At 41.8% G+C, this 13,948-nt stretch overlaps 2 protein-coding genes across 2 annotated transcripts; one reads left to right on the top strand and one right to left on the bottom strand.

The window, feature by feature from the left end:
• Positions 1–10,200: 10,200 nt before the first annotated feature.
• LOC116196119 (protein SODIUM POTASSIUM ROOT DEFECTIVE 1) lies at positions 10,201–11,006 on the top strand. Its single transcript, XM_031525682.1, has 3 exons — positions 10,201–10,360; positions 10,549–10,624; positions 10,709–11,006. Exons 1-3 carry the CDS (start codon positions 10,352–10,354, stop codon positions 10,840–10,842), a joined length of 219 nt encoding a protein of 72 aa, XP_031381542.1. The 5' UTR covers positions 10,201–10,351; the 3' UTR covers positions 10,843–11,006.
• A 119-nt stretch (positions 11,007–11,125) lies between these two features.
• On the bottom strand, positions 11,126–11,945 carry LOC116196118 (protein EARLY RESPONSIVE TO DEHYDRATION 15-like). Its single transcript, XM_031525681.1, has 2 exons — positions 11,600–11,945; positions 11,126–11,513 (listed from the first exon to the last, which is right to left on the bottom strand). The coding sequence occupies exons 1-2, from the start codon at positions 11,868–11,870 to the stop codon at positions 11,359–11,361; spliced, it is 426 nt and encodes a 141-aa protein (XP_031381541.1). The 5' UTR covers positions 11,871–11,945; the 3' UTR covers positions 11,126–11,358.
• Between the last annotated feature and the right edge of the window lie 2,003 nt (positions 11,946–13,948).

The following is a 13,948-nucleotide window of genomic DNA, read 5'->3' as shown; positions in this document are numbered from 1 at the left end:
CAATCTAATTTCTCCTTGCAGAACTTTTTCCCTGATAAAGTGATAATGCACCTCTGCATGTTTAGTTCTTGCGTGAAAAACCGAATTATCCGCCAAACGCATAGCTGACAAGTTGTCACAATATAGAGGAATGAGATACTCCGTTGGTTGGTGCAAATCTTTCAATAATTGCACAAGTTAAGCATTCTCTTGAGCTGCCATTGCTGCTGCTGGATATTCTGCCTCTGTTGCCGGCAAAGAAATAGTTGGTTGTCTTTTGCTACACCAAGAAAATGCTCAGGAGGCCCTGCTCGGATAAGTTCATTTCTTTTTTTTTCTTTTTTACTGTCGATGGTGTTCGGCAACGTAGCAATCGACTAGTCCATCGGGCAGTGTATTGTACGGCCTGAGGCCCGTCATTAAACCCCAAATGTCGATCTTTGATAGAATTGAACCCTGGATCTGACCTACTGCTTGTTGTCATCTTACCAGCGGATCTAATCCCTCGTTGGTATGTAACGTTCATTTTATTTGATTAGCAAATAGTAAATAATTTACATAGGGCACACTAGATACATATAAGGATATATAACCCTACCAAAACAAACACAAAAATATCTACAAAAATAAATGCTTAAGAATCCGTTCAGCCATGCAACAATAAATTTACCGACACATACATAGTTATAAAGAGTGGGCTATGGACAGCAAAGGGGAAGCTTTAATACACCTATGTTAAATTGCAACACCAACCCCTGTTTCAGTTCGAATAAGTTTGTTATAGAGTTTCTGTGACAAAGTCTTTATTATTGTTTGTTAGTTTGAGTTTGGTGTTTTCTCATCCCTAATTTTCAGTTTATTGTTGCTAGCCTTTTGGGTTAGTGGATGATTCGTTCATTTGTTATATGGGATAGTGGGGTTTGTTATTTAGTTTTATTATTATAAGCCTTTATAAAAAGCCTTCTCTGCAAAAAATAAAATGTGTGCCTTTTTACACAGCATTTTGTTTTGTTTTCTTCTACCGTTTGTTCAACAATTTCGGATATCAAAGCGGATTACGCTTTCGGGCTCTCATTTGGGCTCACACCACGCCAGATTCGATTTCGTGGCAAGCCAAAAGTGCGCCTCTTATTAATGGGCCCAATTTCGATATAGCTAAAGGTGCACCTCTAGTTAGGTCCGAGTGTGGAGCTCGATGCTAGTTTGATATTTGTCCCCCCTTACACGAGTACGGAAGATGATGTTCGGCTCATGGTTAGTTGTTAAGGGCGGGTATTTAAGGGCACGTAGCACGTGTTAGACCAGACGTTGCCGCGTGAGAGCAAGTGTTAAGACATGTTATTACACATGAAAAAATTGAGAAAGAAATCACAAACTTATATGAGGTTTGGGTCCAGCAACCTATTAGCTTAAGCTTTTGGATTGCAGATGGACTCAAATCCGTAATTTCGCTTCCGTTTACGACCTCCCACAAGTCTTGGCCTTGCATATAAGACATCATACATGTAGACCAAGAATTGTAATTTTGATTGTTGAGCTTCTTGACTCCCTCGATGACCCGAAGATCACTCATCTAGCCAAGAGAAAATGCTCCAGAGGTCCTGCTTTAATACTAGAAATTGTTGAACAAACGATAGAAGAAAACAAAACAAAATGCTTTGTAAAGAGGCACACATTTTATTTTCTGCAGAGAAGGCCTTTTATAAAGGATTAAAGTAACAAAAACTAAATAACAAACCCCACTATCCCCTATAACAAAGGAGTGAATCATCCACTGACCCAAAACACTAGCAACAACAAACTGAAAATTAGGGATAAGAAAACTCAAGACTTAAACTAACCAACAATAATAGACTTTGTCATAAAAACTCTATAACAAACTTATTCGAACTGAAACAGGGGTTGGTGTTGCAATTTAACACTCCCCCTCAACACCAGCTTCCATCCATTCCACCATGCTAAGTTGATGACAAAAACTTTCAATCTTGTTGCCACTCAAGCTTTTTGTGAACAAGTCTGCAACCTGATCTTCTGTTTTAACATGTTGCAATCCAATTTCTCCTTGTAAAACTTTTTCCCTGATAAAGTGATAAAGCACCTCTACATGTTTAGTTCTTGTGTGAAAAACCGGATTCTCAGCCAAACGCATAGTTGACAAGTTATCACAATATAGAGGAATAGGATACTCCGTTGGTTGGTGCAAATCTTTCAATAATTGCATAAGCTAAGCACTCTCTTGAGCTGCCATTGCTGCTGCTCGATATTCAGCCTCTGTTGTCGACAAAGACACTGTTGGTTGTCTTTTGCTTCACCAAGAAATTGCTCCTGGATTGTTGAGGAATTGTTTTTATGCTTGGGTCAGGAGCAATTTCTTGGTGTAGCAAAAGACAACCAATTGTGTCTTTGTCGACAACAAAGGCGGAATATCGAGCAGCAGCAATGGCAGCTCAAGAGAGTGCTTGGCTTGTGCAATTATTGAAAGATATGCACCAACCAACGGAGTATCCCATTCCTCTATATTGTGACAACTTGTCAGCTATGTGGTTGGTGGAGAATCCGGTTTTTCACGCAAGAACTAAACATGTAGAGGTGCATTATCACTTTATCAGGGAAAAAGTTATGCAAGGAGAAATTGGATTGCAGCATGTTAAAACAAAAGATCAGGTTGCAGACTTGTTCACAAAAGGCTTGAGTGGCTACAAGATTGACAGTTTATGTCATCAACTCGGCATGCTGGAGAGGATAGAAGAAGGTGTTGAGGAGGAGTGTTAAATTGCAACACCAACCCCTGTTTCAGTTCGAATAAGTTTTTTATAAAGTTTCTGTGACAAAGTCTTTATTATTGTCGGTTAGTTTGAGTCTTGTGTTTTCTTATCCCTAATTTTCAGATTGTTGTTGCTAGTCTTTTGGGTTAGTGAATGATTCGTTCTTTTGTTATAGGGGATAGTGGGGTTTGTTATTTAATTTTTGTTACTGGCCTTTATAAAAGGCATTCTCTACAGAAAATAAAATGTGTGCCTCTTTACACAGCATTTTGTTTTTTTTTTCCTTCTACCGTTTGTTCAACAATTTCTGGTATCAGAGCAGGGCCTCCTAAGCATTTTCTCTTGGCAAGATGAGTGATCTTCAGGTCATCGAGGGAGTCAAGAAGCTCAACAATCAAAATTTCAATTCTTGGTCTACATGTATGATGTCTTATATGCAAGGCCAAGACCTGTGGGAGGTCGTAAACGGAAGCCAAATTACGGACTTGAGTCCATCTGCAACCCAAAAGCTTAAGCTAATAGGTTGCTGGACCCAAGCCTCATATAAGTTTGTGGTTTCTTTCTCAATTTTTTCATGTGGGATAACATGTCTCTACACCCGCCCTCACGTGGTAACGTGTTGTCTAACTCGTGCCACGTGCCCTTAAATACCCGCCCTTAACAACTGATCTTGAGCTGGGCATCATCTTCCGTACTCGTGTGAGGAGGGACAAATATCAAACTAGGCTCGAGCTCCACACTCGGGCCTAACTAGAGGTGCACCTTTAGCTACCTCGAAACTAGGTCAGGCCACCATTGGGCCTATTAATATGATGCGCACTTTTGGCTTGCCTCGAAACCGAATCTGGCGTGGTGTGAGCTCACACGATCGCGCGAAAACATAACCCGCTTTGATATCAGAAATTGTTGAACAAACGGTAGAAAAAAAACAAAACAAAATGCTGTGTAAAGAGGCACACATTTTATTTTCTGCAGAGAAGGCTTTTTATAAAGGCTTACAATAACAAAAACTAAATAACAAATCCCACTATCCTCTATAACAAAGGAACGAATCAACCACTAGCCCAAAAGACTAGCAATAACAAACTAAAAATTAGGGATAAGAAAACACAAAACTCAAACTAACTAACAATAATAAAGACTTTGTCACAGAAACTCTATAACAAACTTATTCGAACTGAAACAGGAGTTGGTGTTACAATTTAACATAGGTGTATTAAAGCTTCCCTTTCGCTGTCCACAACCCACTGTTTATAACTATGTATGTGTCGGTAGATCTATTGTTGCATGACTGAACGGATTCTTAAGCATGCATTTTTGTAAATATTTTTGTGTTTGTTTTGGTGGGGTTATATATCCTTATATGTATTTGGTGTGTCCTATGTAAATTATTTACTATTTGCTAATGAAATGAAATGAACGTTACAAACCAACAAGGGATTAGGTCCAGGGTTCGGTTCTCTCGGGGATCCACATCTGGGGTTTAATGGCAGGCCTTAGGCCGTACAATATATCGCCCAGTAGACTAGACGGTTGCTACGGCGTCGGACACCATCGACAGCAAAAAAAAAAAAGAAGAAGAAAAAGAAATGAACGTATCAGAGCAGGGCCTCCTGAGCATTTTCTTGGTGTAGCAAAAGACAACCAACTGTATCTTTGCCGAAAACAGAGGCGGAATATTGAGCAGCAGCAATGGCAGCTCAAGAGAGTGCTTGGCTTGTGCAATTATTGAAAGATTTGCACCTACCAACGTTGTATCCCATTACTCTATATTGTGACAACTTGTCAGCTATGTGTTTGGCGGAGAATCCGGCTTTTCATGCAAGAACTAAACAAGTAGAGGTGCATTACCACTTTATCAGGGAAAAAATTCTGCAAGGAGAAATTGGATTGCCGCATGTTAAAACAGAAGATCACGTTGCAGACTTGTTCACAAAAGGCTTGAGTGGCCACAAGATTGAAAGTTTCTATCATCAACTCGGCATGGTGGAGAGGATGGAAGCTGGTGTTGAGGGGGAGTGTTAAATTGCAACACTAACCCCTGTTTCAGCTCGAATAAGTTTGTTATAGAGTTTCTGTGACAAAGTCTTTATTATTGTTGTTTAGTTTGAGTCTTGTGTTTTCTTATCCATAATTTTCAGTTTGTTGTTGCTAGTCTTTTGGGTTAGTGGATGATTTGTTCTTTTGTTATAAGGGATAGTGGGGTTTGTTATTTAGTTTTTGTTACTGTAAGCCTTTATAAAAGGCATTCTCTGCAGAAAATAAAATGTGTGCCCCTTTACAAAGCATTTTGTTTTGTTTTTTTCTACCGTTAGTTCAACAATTTCTGGTATCAAAGCGGGTTATGCTTTCGCGTTCTCGTATGAGCTCACACTACGCCAGATTCGGTTTCGAGGCAAGCTAAAAGTGCGTCTCATATTAATGGGCCCAATAATGGTCTGATCCAATTTCGAGGTAGCTAATGGTGCACCTCTAGTTATGTCCGAGTGTAGAGCTCGATGCTAGTTTGATATTTGTCCCCCTTGCATGATTACGGAAAATGATGTCCGGCTCATGATCAGTTAAATTTTTTGTGATTTTAATCTTGAAAACAAACGGGCCATTAAAGTTCTTTGTTTCATGTCTTTGTGAATCTCTATGCCAATGACATAAGAGGCTTCACCCATATCATTCATTTCAAAATTAGTAGAAAGAAACTGCTTAGTCTCTTCTAGCAGACCCAAGTCATTGCTTGCAAGGAGTATGTCATCTACATATAGGACTAAGAAAATAAACTTACTCCCACTGACCTTAAGGTATATACATTGATCAACAAGGTTCTCAGAAAATCCAAATGAAGTGATGACCTTGTGAAACTTTAGATACCATTGGCGGGATGCTTGTTTTAGTCCATATATAGATTTCTTTAACCTGCACACTTTATGACTATCATCATTAAACCTTTCAGGTTGCTTCATGTACACCTCCTCATCAAGATCCCCATTAAGAAAAGCCGTTTTCACATCCATATGGTGTAACTCTAAGTCCATATGAGCCGCCACTGTCATAATTATCCTGAACGAGTCCTTAGAAATCGGAGAGAAAGTCTCGTGGTAATCTCCTTTTGAGAAAAAAAACCCTTGGCAACAAGTCTAACCTTATATTGTTCAACATTACCAGAAGTATCTCTTTTGGTTTTATACACCCATTTGTAGCCAATTGCTACCGCCCCTTCTGGTAATTCGACGAGATCCCAAACTCCATTCTTAGCCATAAATCTAACTCATCCTCCATGGCATCTAACTAAAATGAGGAGTTATCCTCACTCATGGCCTGTGAAAAAGTTATGGGGTCTTCCTTAGGTCCAACATCAAAGTCGGACTCCACAAGGTATACAAGATAGTCATCAGAAATATCAGGTTTCCTAGTTCTTGAGGATCTCCGTAAATCAACTTGTTCAGTGCCCTGAATAGAACTAGTTGGCTCTTCTGGTTGAAACATAACTTCAGTAGGAGAAGTTTGTTCCTGATTTGGTTGCTCTCTATGATCGACCGATCGATTATTCTTTAATGCAACTAAAGGTATTGTAGCTACCAAAACACTTTCTTGAGTTTCTTCAAACTCAATAGTTCGAGTACCATTACTCCCCCTAGGTTCAACATCCTCAAGAAACTTTGTATTATTTGATTCGACAATTCGTGGATTGTGTGAAGGGCAATAAAACCTGAAACCCTTCGAATTTACGGAGTAGCCAATGAAAAAACCTCTAATGGTCCTCGTGTCCAATTTCTTTATGTAAAGATTATACACCCTTACTTCAGCAGGACGACACCATACGTGTAAATGATTCAGACTAAGTTTCCAACCGCACCAAATCTCAAAAGGTGTTTTAGGCACTGCCTTGGTAGGAACCCTATTCAATATATATACAGCGGTCTTTAAAACTTCACTCCATAATGACAGTGGCAACTTAGAATAGGCAATCATGCTTCTTACCATATCCATAAGCGTCATATTCCTCCTTTCAGCAACACCATTTTGTTGTGGTGTGCCAGACATTGTGTATGGAGAAACTATACCTTCACTTTCGAGGAATTTCACAAATGGACCACTCATTTGTCCATTCTCTGTGTATCGTCCATAGTACTCCCCACCCCTATCAGATCTAACGATCTTGATTTTCTTATCTTTTTGTTTCTCTACTTCTGCCTTAAATGATTTGAAAGCATCAAGAGCTTCCACCTTTTCATTTAGAATATAGAGATACATATATTTATAATGGTCATCAATAAATGAGATAAAATATCTCTGACCATTAAAACAATGAGTAGAAAATGGACTACATATTTCAGTATGTATGATTTCGAGAAGCTCATAACTCCTTGGAGAACCCTTAGATGTCTTGTTGGTTTGCTTTCCCTTTATGCAGTCCGCACAAGTCTTAAAATCGGTGTTGTCCAGAGTCTTTAGGACTCATTCCTTTACCAATCTCTTAATCCTCTCTAAAGAGATATGTCCCAACTCCAATGACTTGAGAGCTTCTCTTATTCCCTGAATATACGAACCTCTCACTTTCCGTTGGTTTCCTTAGGTTGAGAAAGCCTTGCATGGTATTCACAATATGGATTGAAGAATTAGAGTCAATCCACCATGTATTCTTAGGAGCTTCAAAGAAAAATGATTCATGACATACTAAAGAAATTGAGATATATCTCTTTTTAAGCCATTTCTTATATTTGGGGCAATCTTTCTTTACATGCCCATCCTTATTACAGAAGAAGCACTTTAACTTACTGCCATCCGTCTTGGGTGGCGCCTTATACTGTCTCTTCCCATTATCTTTCTTGCCCTTACCCTTTGGACAGGTAGCCAAATGGGTAACTTCTGGCTTGTCCTGCTTCATCCTCTCCTCCTCTTGAACACACATGGTTAAGAGTTCTGTAATGAACCACTCCTCCTTATGTGTGTTGTAGGAGATCTTAAAAGGTCCATACTCTGCTGGCAAGGAATTGAGAATGAAGTGGACCAAAAATGGCTCAGAGATATCAATCTTTAGAGTCTTGAGTTGAGCTGACAAGTCCTTCATTTTCGTAATGTGTGCACGTACACCATTTGAACTGTCGAAGATCTTGCTAGTCAACCTTTTCATCAAGTTACTTGCCAAGGTCTTATCTGATTTGGCAAATTGTTCTTTAATTGCCTTCAGAAAATCCTTAGCCTTAGTCACCTCACCAACAACTCCCCGTATGCTTTTATTCACACGGGACTTCATGAGCATGAGGCTTAAGCGGTTGGATTTCTCCCACCACTCATATTTCTCCTTGACCTCAGGCGTATCTGTATCCGTGGGAGCAGGTGGCTCCTCCTTACGGAGCGTCAGGTCCATGTACCATAGAGTGAAAAGAATCGACTCCTCCAGTCAGAAAAATTTTGGCAATCAAGGATAGAAACATGAGCAATATTTTCAAGAATAGATTGAGGAAGAACTGCAAAGATCAAGGACATCAGCTACGTGCTATGAAAAATAAGAAATAACCATATATAGTAAATTCCTCCTCCCTGTGGGGATATGCCACAAAAATGCATGAAGTTACTAGTGAGACAAACAAATTTGATAATTACGATGAAACTATTCCTTAATCCTTTGGGCATAGAACAATCCGACCATAATACCAAAATTTACCTTCTTAGACTAATTTAAGTCTCAAGGCTAATAACTACCCTATGGGGCAATACTGTTAATCTCACGACTCGATTACAATTTGATGCCAATAACTATATTGTAATTTAATTATACGTGATTTGCCTTATATAGGGTGCTTTGACTACTCCTATATCCTTAAAACCACACCACATAGCATCGGACTGGACCAGAAAATAACTGAACCAGACAACCGGTCAGAGTTACCCAAACCGGTCAAACCAGGATCAAACCAGTCAAACTGGTCACTGAACCGGTCAAAACAGTCCACTGGACCAGGCTTGACTTAATGGGCTTCAGCCCAAGCCCAACCCAAAAGGACTGAAGTGGGTCGGACCAGCTCAGTTGGGCCGAAACCCAAACACTAATTCGGGTTGGACTAAAGATGGAGCGGGCTGAGATTGGATGGGGTGAAACCGAAATCTACCCGGGTCGGGTCAACTTCACCTTCTCCACCCGACTCGTCCCGAAACCCTAAGCGGCAATCACCTCCCGAGAACCCTCGCCGCCGCCTCCTCTCATCGGAACCCCAGCCACAGCAGCGCCCGTCATGGACAACCTCTGCCACGGCAGCGACCATCGCCGTCACTAGCCATGACGGTCGCCGGCTCGACCTGGGCTCGAGAAACGGACTGAGATTGTGAGGAGGTTCGGGACGGATCGGGAGGACAGAGACCGAGATAGAGCGCCGCGACCACGATTCCAGCTGGGTGGGCCAAGACCGGATGACCCACAACGCCAGACGCGGCTCAAGGCTCGATTCCAATTCAGTGGTAGAGCAATCGACAGCCAGATGACGCAACCGGCGACCCCCGCTTGGCCGCAATCGCACCGCCTTTCAGCGGCGTCGATCTCAAGCCACGGAACGACGACGATTCGATCTGGTCTGGGTCGGGTCACCGGCCGAACACACGGCCTCTACCGATTCCGGGACTGGTGTGACCCTTTGGCCGCCCCAAGGCTGACCGCGGCCACCTGAGGCCCTTAAACGCCTAATCCGACCCTAATTAGCTTTAATTAACCCTAATCCGGCTTGATTAAGATTGAATACAGATTAACCACATAAAATCGAATAATATTGCAATAATTGAAACCCTAATTGCAAGAATAAAATTCAATCGACCTTAATTGACAGGTAAATTGCAAACCCTAATCACATGATACGACTATAGCATCAAGTATGGCATGAAGGTTGGCTCTGATACCAACTGTAAGATTAATAATTTAATCTAATAGTAATAAATTACGTAGCGGAATAAACTGACATTCAACCATTGTCTTGATGACGTCGATGATTTCTACACGTGTCATGATAAACCTGTAAAACAAAATAAGATCGAGAGTGTCTTCTAATTCCTAACCTCTCTGTATGAGAGGTTTAGATGGAGACACATGCCCTTTAGTTAGACAGAGCTAGAAACCCCTAAGAATATCGTTTCCTTATATATCTTCCCATCAAAAAAATATTAACTGTAATTCACAAGATATGAAATATCTCACTCAAACCACTTAATATATTTTGACAGGTCACTTAATTAAGAGATTATTTCCTTAATATTATGCAAATACACAATATTTCTTATAGAGCCTTCTATTTTTCATTATGAAAAGAACGATTTCGACGGTATTTGTTGCTCCACGTGGCACCTCATATAAACTGTGAAGTCTCGTCTTCGGTGCGGCCTTGCTCAGCAAATTCACTATCTTTTTCATCAGGGAGCAGAGTCAACAAAGAGATGGGTAAAAGAAGCTCTTTTCTTCATAAAAGTAATAAGAATTCCCATCAATCAAGCGAAGAATCCGATTCCGCATTCATTACTTAAACATGCTCACAAACAGTGGAATGTAACATTGATTGATAGAAATAGAAGTTCCCTCTCCTCGCCTCTTCTACTTCATCAACACTGCTCTGCTCAATCGACAGATCATGGCCAATGTAAGTAACTCAGTTGATCTTTCACCGATGGGTCGAATTCTTGTTATTTGGAGAAACTATGTCTGCTGCTTCATCAGCACTGGTCTGCTCGGTCGAGAGATCGTGGCCAATGTTAAGTAACTCGGTTGATCTTTCATCGATTGATCGATTGAATTCTCATTATCCCGGAGAAATTATTTCTGCTTCAGGTGGTGGAACTGAAAGTGGGCCTCCATTGCGACGAATGCATCAAGAAGATCCTCAAGGTGATCAAGAACATGGAAGGTAAGGTGCTCGTTCTCATCTCGGTTACTGAATTTGTCACTGGACATTGAGAGAGGGTTTCTGAAGCCTTGATTCGTTTGACAGTCGATACATACGACGTGGATACTCAGCTCAACAAGGTCATGGTGACCGGGAATGTAACATCAGAGGAAGTCATCAGAGCTCTTCACAAGATCAAGAAGCAGGCTACCCTTTGGGACGGCGGTCAAACGAACTGATTGTATGGACCGGTTATCTAGTTCAATCAGAGATTGCGCGACTTGTTCGATATCATGAGCTTGTGACATTAAAGATCCGAGATCGTCTTGTATTATTTGACTAGACAAATTGCTTGTAACACGTTAAACTCACCGATGAAATAATCCTGCAGCTGTTCTACCCATTTTTGTTGCAGACAACCACCTTCTATTGCCTTCAAATAACCTTCCTCAACGCGCTTAAGAATCAATCCGACCAAGCAAGAAATTGAATTACCAGCAAGATAGAATACACTGAACAGAATCTGCAAGGCCAAAATTTTCAACTTTTTTTCTTTTTTGTTTTTGGTGTTAACATTTTTATTTATTTGTCATCAAACAACAACAACAGACACCACAGAGTGTTTGATTTTTTTTCCTCGTACTCATGAACAACACAAAGGGAACAGACACAAACGACGACGGGTCAGTTCTTCTCTATGTACAAAGAAAACGGGCAACTCAGACATCTAAACTCGGTGCTTCCGGCGACTCATTCTACCTGGGCTGCTGGATCATCCTCGGGCTCACCTTCGCGCTCACGATCTTCGGGGCCTTCTCCGCAAATCTGGGCCTCTCAGCCTTCGGCTTCCTCCATTTGAACCCCCCGATCGGAACCAGATCGGTGCAATCGTCCTTCTTCCCGTCCTCCTCTGCAGAAACAGAGACACCCCAGAGGCGAGAAACCTGAGTCAGACAGTCCCGAGCGAGAACTCTGAGATGGGTTAAGAGAGCTTACGGTTCGGAGAGTCGTAATCGTCGAAGACGTCCAGGTCTTCAGGGAGGAGGAGGAAGTCGTCGAAATCGGAGCCGAAGTCGTCCAGCTGGGGGTCGGAGTAGCGCTCCTGGAGCCAGTAGTCCCGGAACCAAGGGGACGACTGGACGAGGGCCCACCACTGCTCGGAGAAGTCCTCCACCGCCCGGTACGCCGCCGGCACGAACGGCGGGGCGTTCGGGTTCAGGCTTGACGCCGGCGGCGGTGCTGGGTACGTCCCTGTAATTACGCCCATTTGCCACTGGTCGATGAAACGATATCCGCGAATCAAAATTACCTCTTAACGAATGGATAAAGTTAGGATGTTTGAGGGCTTAGTTATATAGAGAGCAAGGGAAAATAAAAGGGCCTAATTCGGACTGTAATTGCAGAAATGCCATCCCCGAAAGGAATGGCTTTGAGCTGTCCACCTGCTCAATTGATCGAGGGCAATATGGGAAGACGACCATAAGAAATGCCCATCAACGGGACGGATCAAGTGGGCCCGAGCGCAGTCTCCAAAGCCTGAAACTACGGTTGCTGTTGGAGTCTGTGAGCCAGTCCACAGTAATTCCACCTGCACCTCCACCCAACCTACTTTACTTTAATTTTCCCGTTTATCTTCGCCATTGGCAATTATACTTGCATCGAATTTTAATTTAGAAAATGAGAAAAAGTTTACGGTCCGAGGCACGGACCGTTCCACCGATCTCAAGACATTGGATGGATAGGGGCCGGGATGGTCACCGCTGGCTTTCCGGGACAATTCGGCCTCGTGAGAAAATGCGATGAACTAAAATTAGAAAGTGAATTATATAAATCTTTTTTTTAAATGCTGTTATTAATTATAAATCTGGTCTTGGGAAAATAATAATGTGGGGGGGGGGGGGGCACGTCATCGGTCCAAGCGCGTCTAGGTGCGTCGTACGTTCTATCCGAAACACGTCATCGTTCTAATCCTCTTTGCCCGGAAGCGGGGCCCGGTTCAAAGCTTTATGGGCCTCACAGTGATCGGCCCAATGGTACTCTCGTCTAACAACGAAGACTTGCAGAAGCCCATTTCCGGCCCAATATACATGTCTAAGCATGCGGTTTCTAAATTCTGAAGACCTTTTCAAACTCGGTCTATAACTCACTATAGAGAAAAGATTTGTGGACTAACACCTAAATTTTTAACAAGGTCTATAACTCACTATACCTAGATTTCATACTAATCGGCGTCCGTCTACCACTCAAGCTTGGTACAACTGATATAGAGTAACGTCTCTGGATACTAATAATATGTTCATAATAGCCTGTCCACAATGCATTCACAAAGCACGATTATCCCATATATCAGGTCACAGGAAGTGAAGTGGTTTTATATGGAAAATTGTAAGCAGGGGAATGACATTGAAATCATAGAAAGGTTTGAAAGGAAATGAGCACCACTAAATCAACAAAGCGAAATAGGCACTTCCAATCCTCAACCATCGATTCTTTATTAATAGGGTGGTGTTTGGTTTTATAGTAGGATTTTAAAATCAGATTTTGATTTTGATTTTGAGTGGTATAAATGGGGCCCACCCTTTGACTTTGTATGAGTTATGTTGTTTTGTTGTGGGAAAAAGTGATAAAAATGGGACCCACTCTTTGACTTTGTATGAGTTATTTTGTTTTGTAGTGAATAGAATTAAGTTAGAATTGTGATTCTAAAATACAATTGCGAAACCAAACAGGCCCTAGATCTTTCTTTTTGCTACTTTTTCATCAACTTTTTGCATCTTTACCCCTTTTAATTCAATCTTTATTTTTCTGTCAAAAGGGTCCCTTTTCCATCAACAAATGCATTTTTATTAACAATATCTTTGAAATAGAAAAAAATGAAAAACCGGGAAACGCGTGGGGAGAAGGGGAGGGAAGTAGAGTAGGGCAGGGCGCAACAGGGCAATTGGCTGCCACCTCCCCTCTGATTAAGGTCGCCAGCGGCTTCATCGATGGTCGGCAATGATAGTGGCTGCCGATGAGGTCTTCATGCCCAATATTAAAATAAATAAGAAAAATTAAAACATAATGGGAGAGGACGAAGGGGAGGAGGGTGGTGGAGGGGTCGCCAGCATCCATATCCTTGATTAGGAGAGAAGAAGAAGGGGACAAGGGCGGGGGAGGCCTCTATGGCAAGTCCAAACTTTTTGAGAATTGTCTCCTTTCACTTACACTCCTAGCAGCCACGACCCCTGATGTCAGGATTGCCGACCACTTGTGAGGTTGCTAGCGGCCATGGTCAGGGGGCCGATGGCCTCTAGCGAGCCATCCGCCCCTCCCCTTTTCCTTGTTCATTTAAAGGTTTTTCTT

This window comes from Punica granatum, chromosome 2 (genome assembly GCF_007655135.1).
Source record: "Punica granatum isolate Tunisia-2019 chromosome 2, ASM765513v2, whole genome shotgun sequence".
NCBI classification, from domain to species: domain Eukaryota; kingdom Viridiplantae; phylum Streptophyta; class Magnoliopsida; order Myrtales; family Lythraceae; genus Punica; species Punica granatum.
The sequence above is the reverse complement of the archived record's forward strand: the minus strand, read 5'-3'. Positions and strand labels throughout refer to the sequence as shown.

Excerpts from the sequence above, each read along its gene's own strand:
- LOC116196119 (XM_031525682.1), top strand. Across the intron at positions 10,625-10,708 it reads GGTGATCAAGAACATGGAAG|TCGATACATACGACGTGGAT; the intron begins GTAAGGTGCTCG and ends TTCGTTTGACAG.
- LOC116196118 (XM_031525681.1), bottom strand. The coding sequence starts at position 11,870 with ATGGGCGTAATTACAGGGACGTACCCAGCACCGCCGCCGGCGTCAAGC. Across the intron at positions 11,514-11,599 it reads CGATTACGACTCTCCGAACC|AGGAGGACGGGAAGAAGGAC; the intron begins GTAAGCTCTCTT and ends CTGTTTCTGCAG.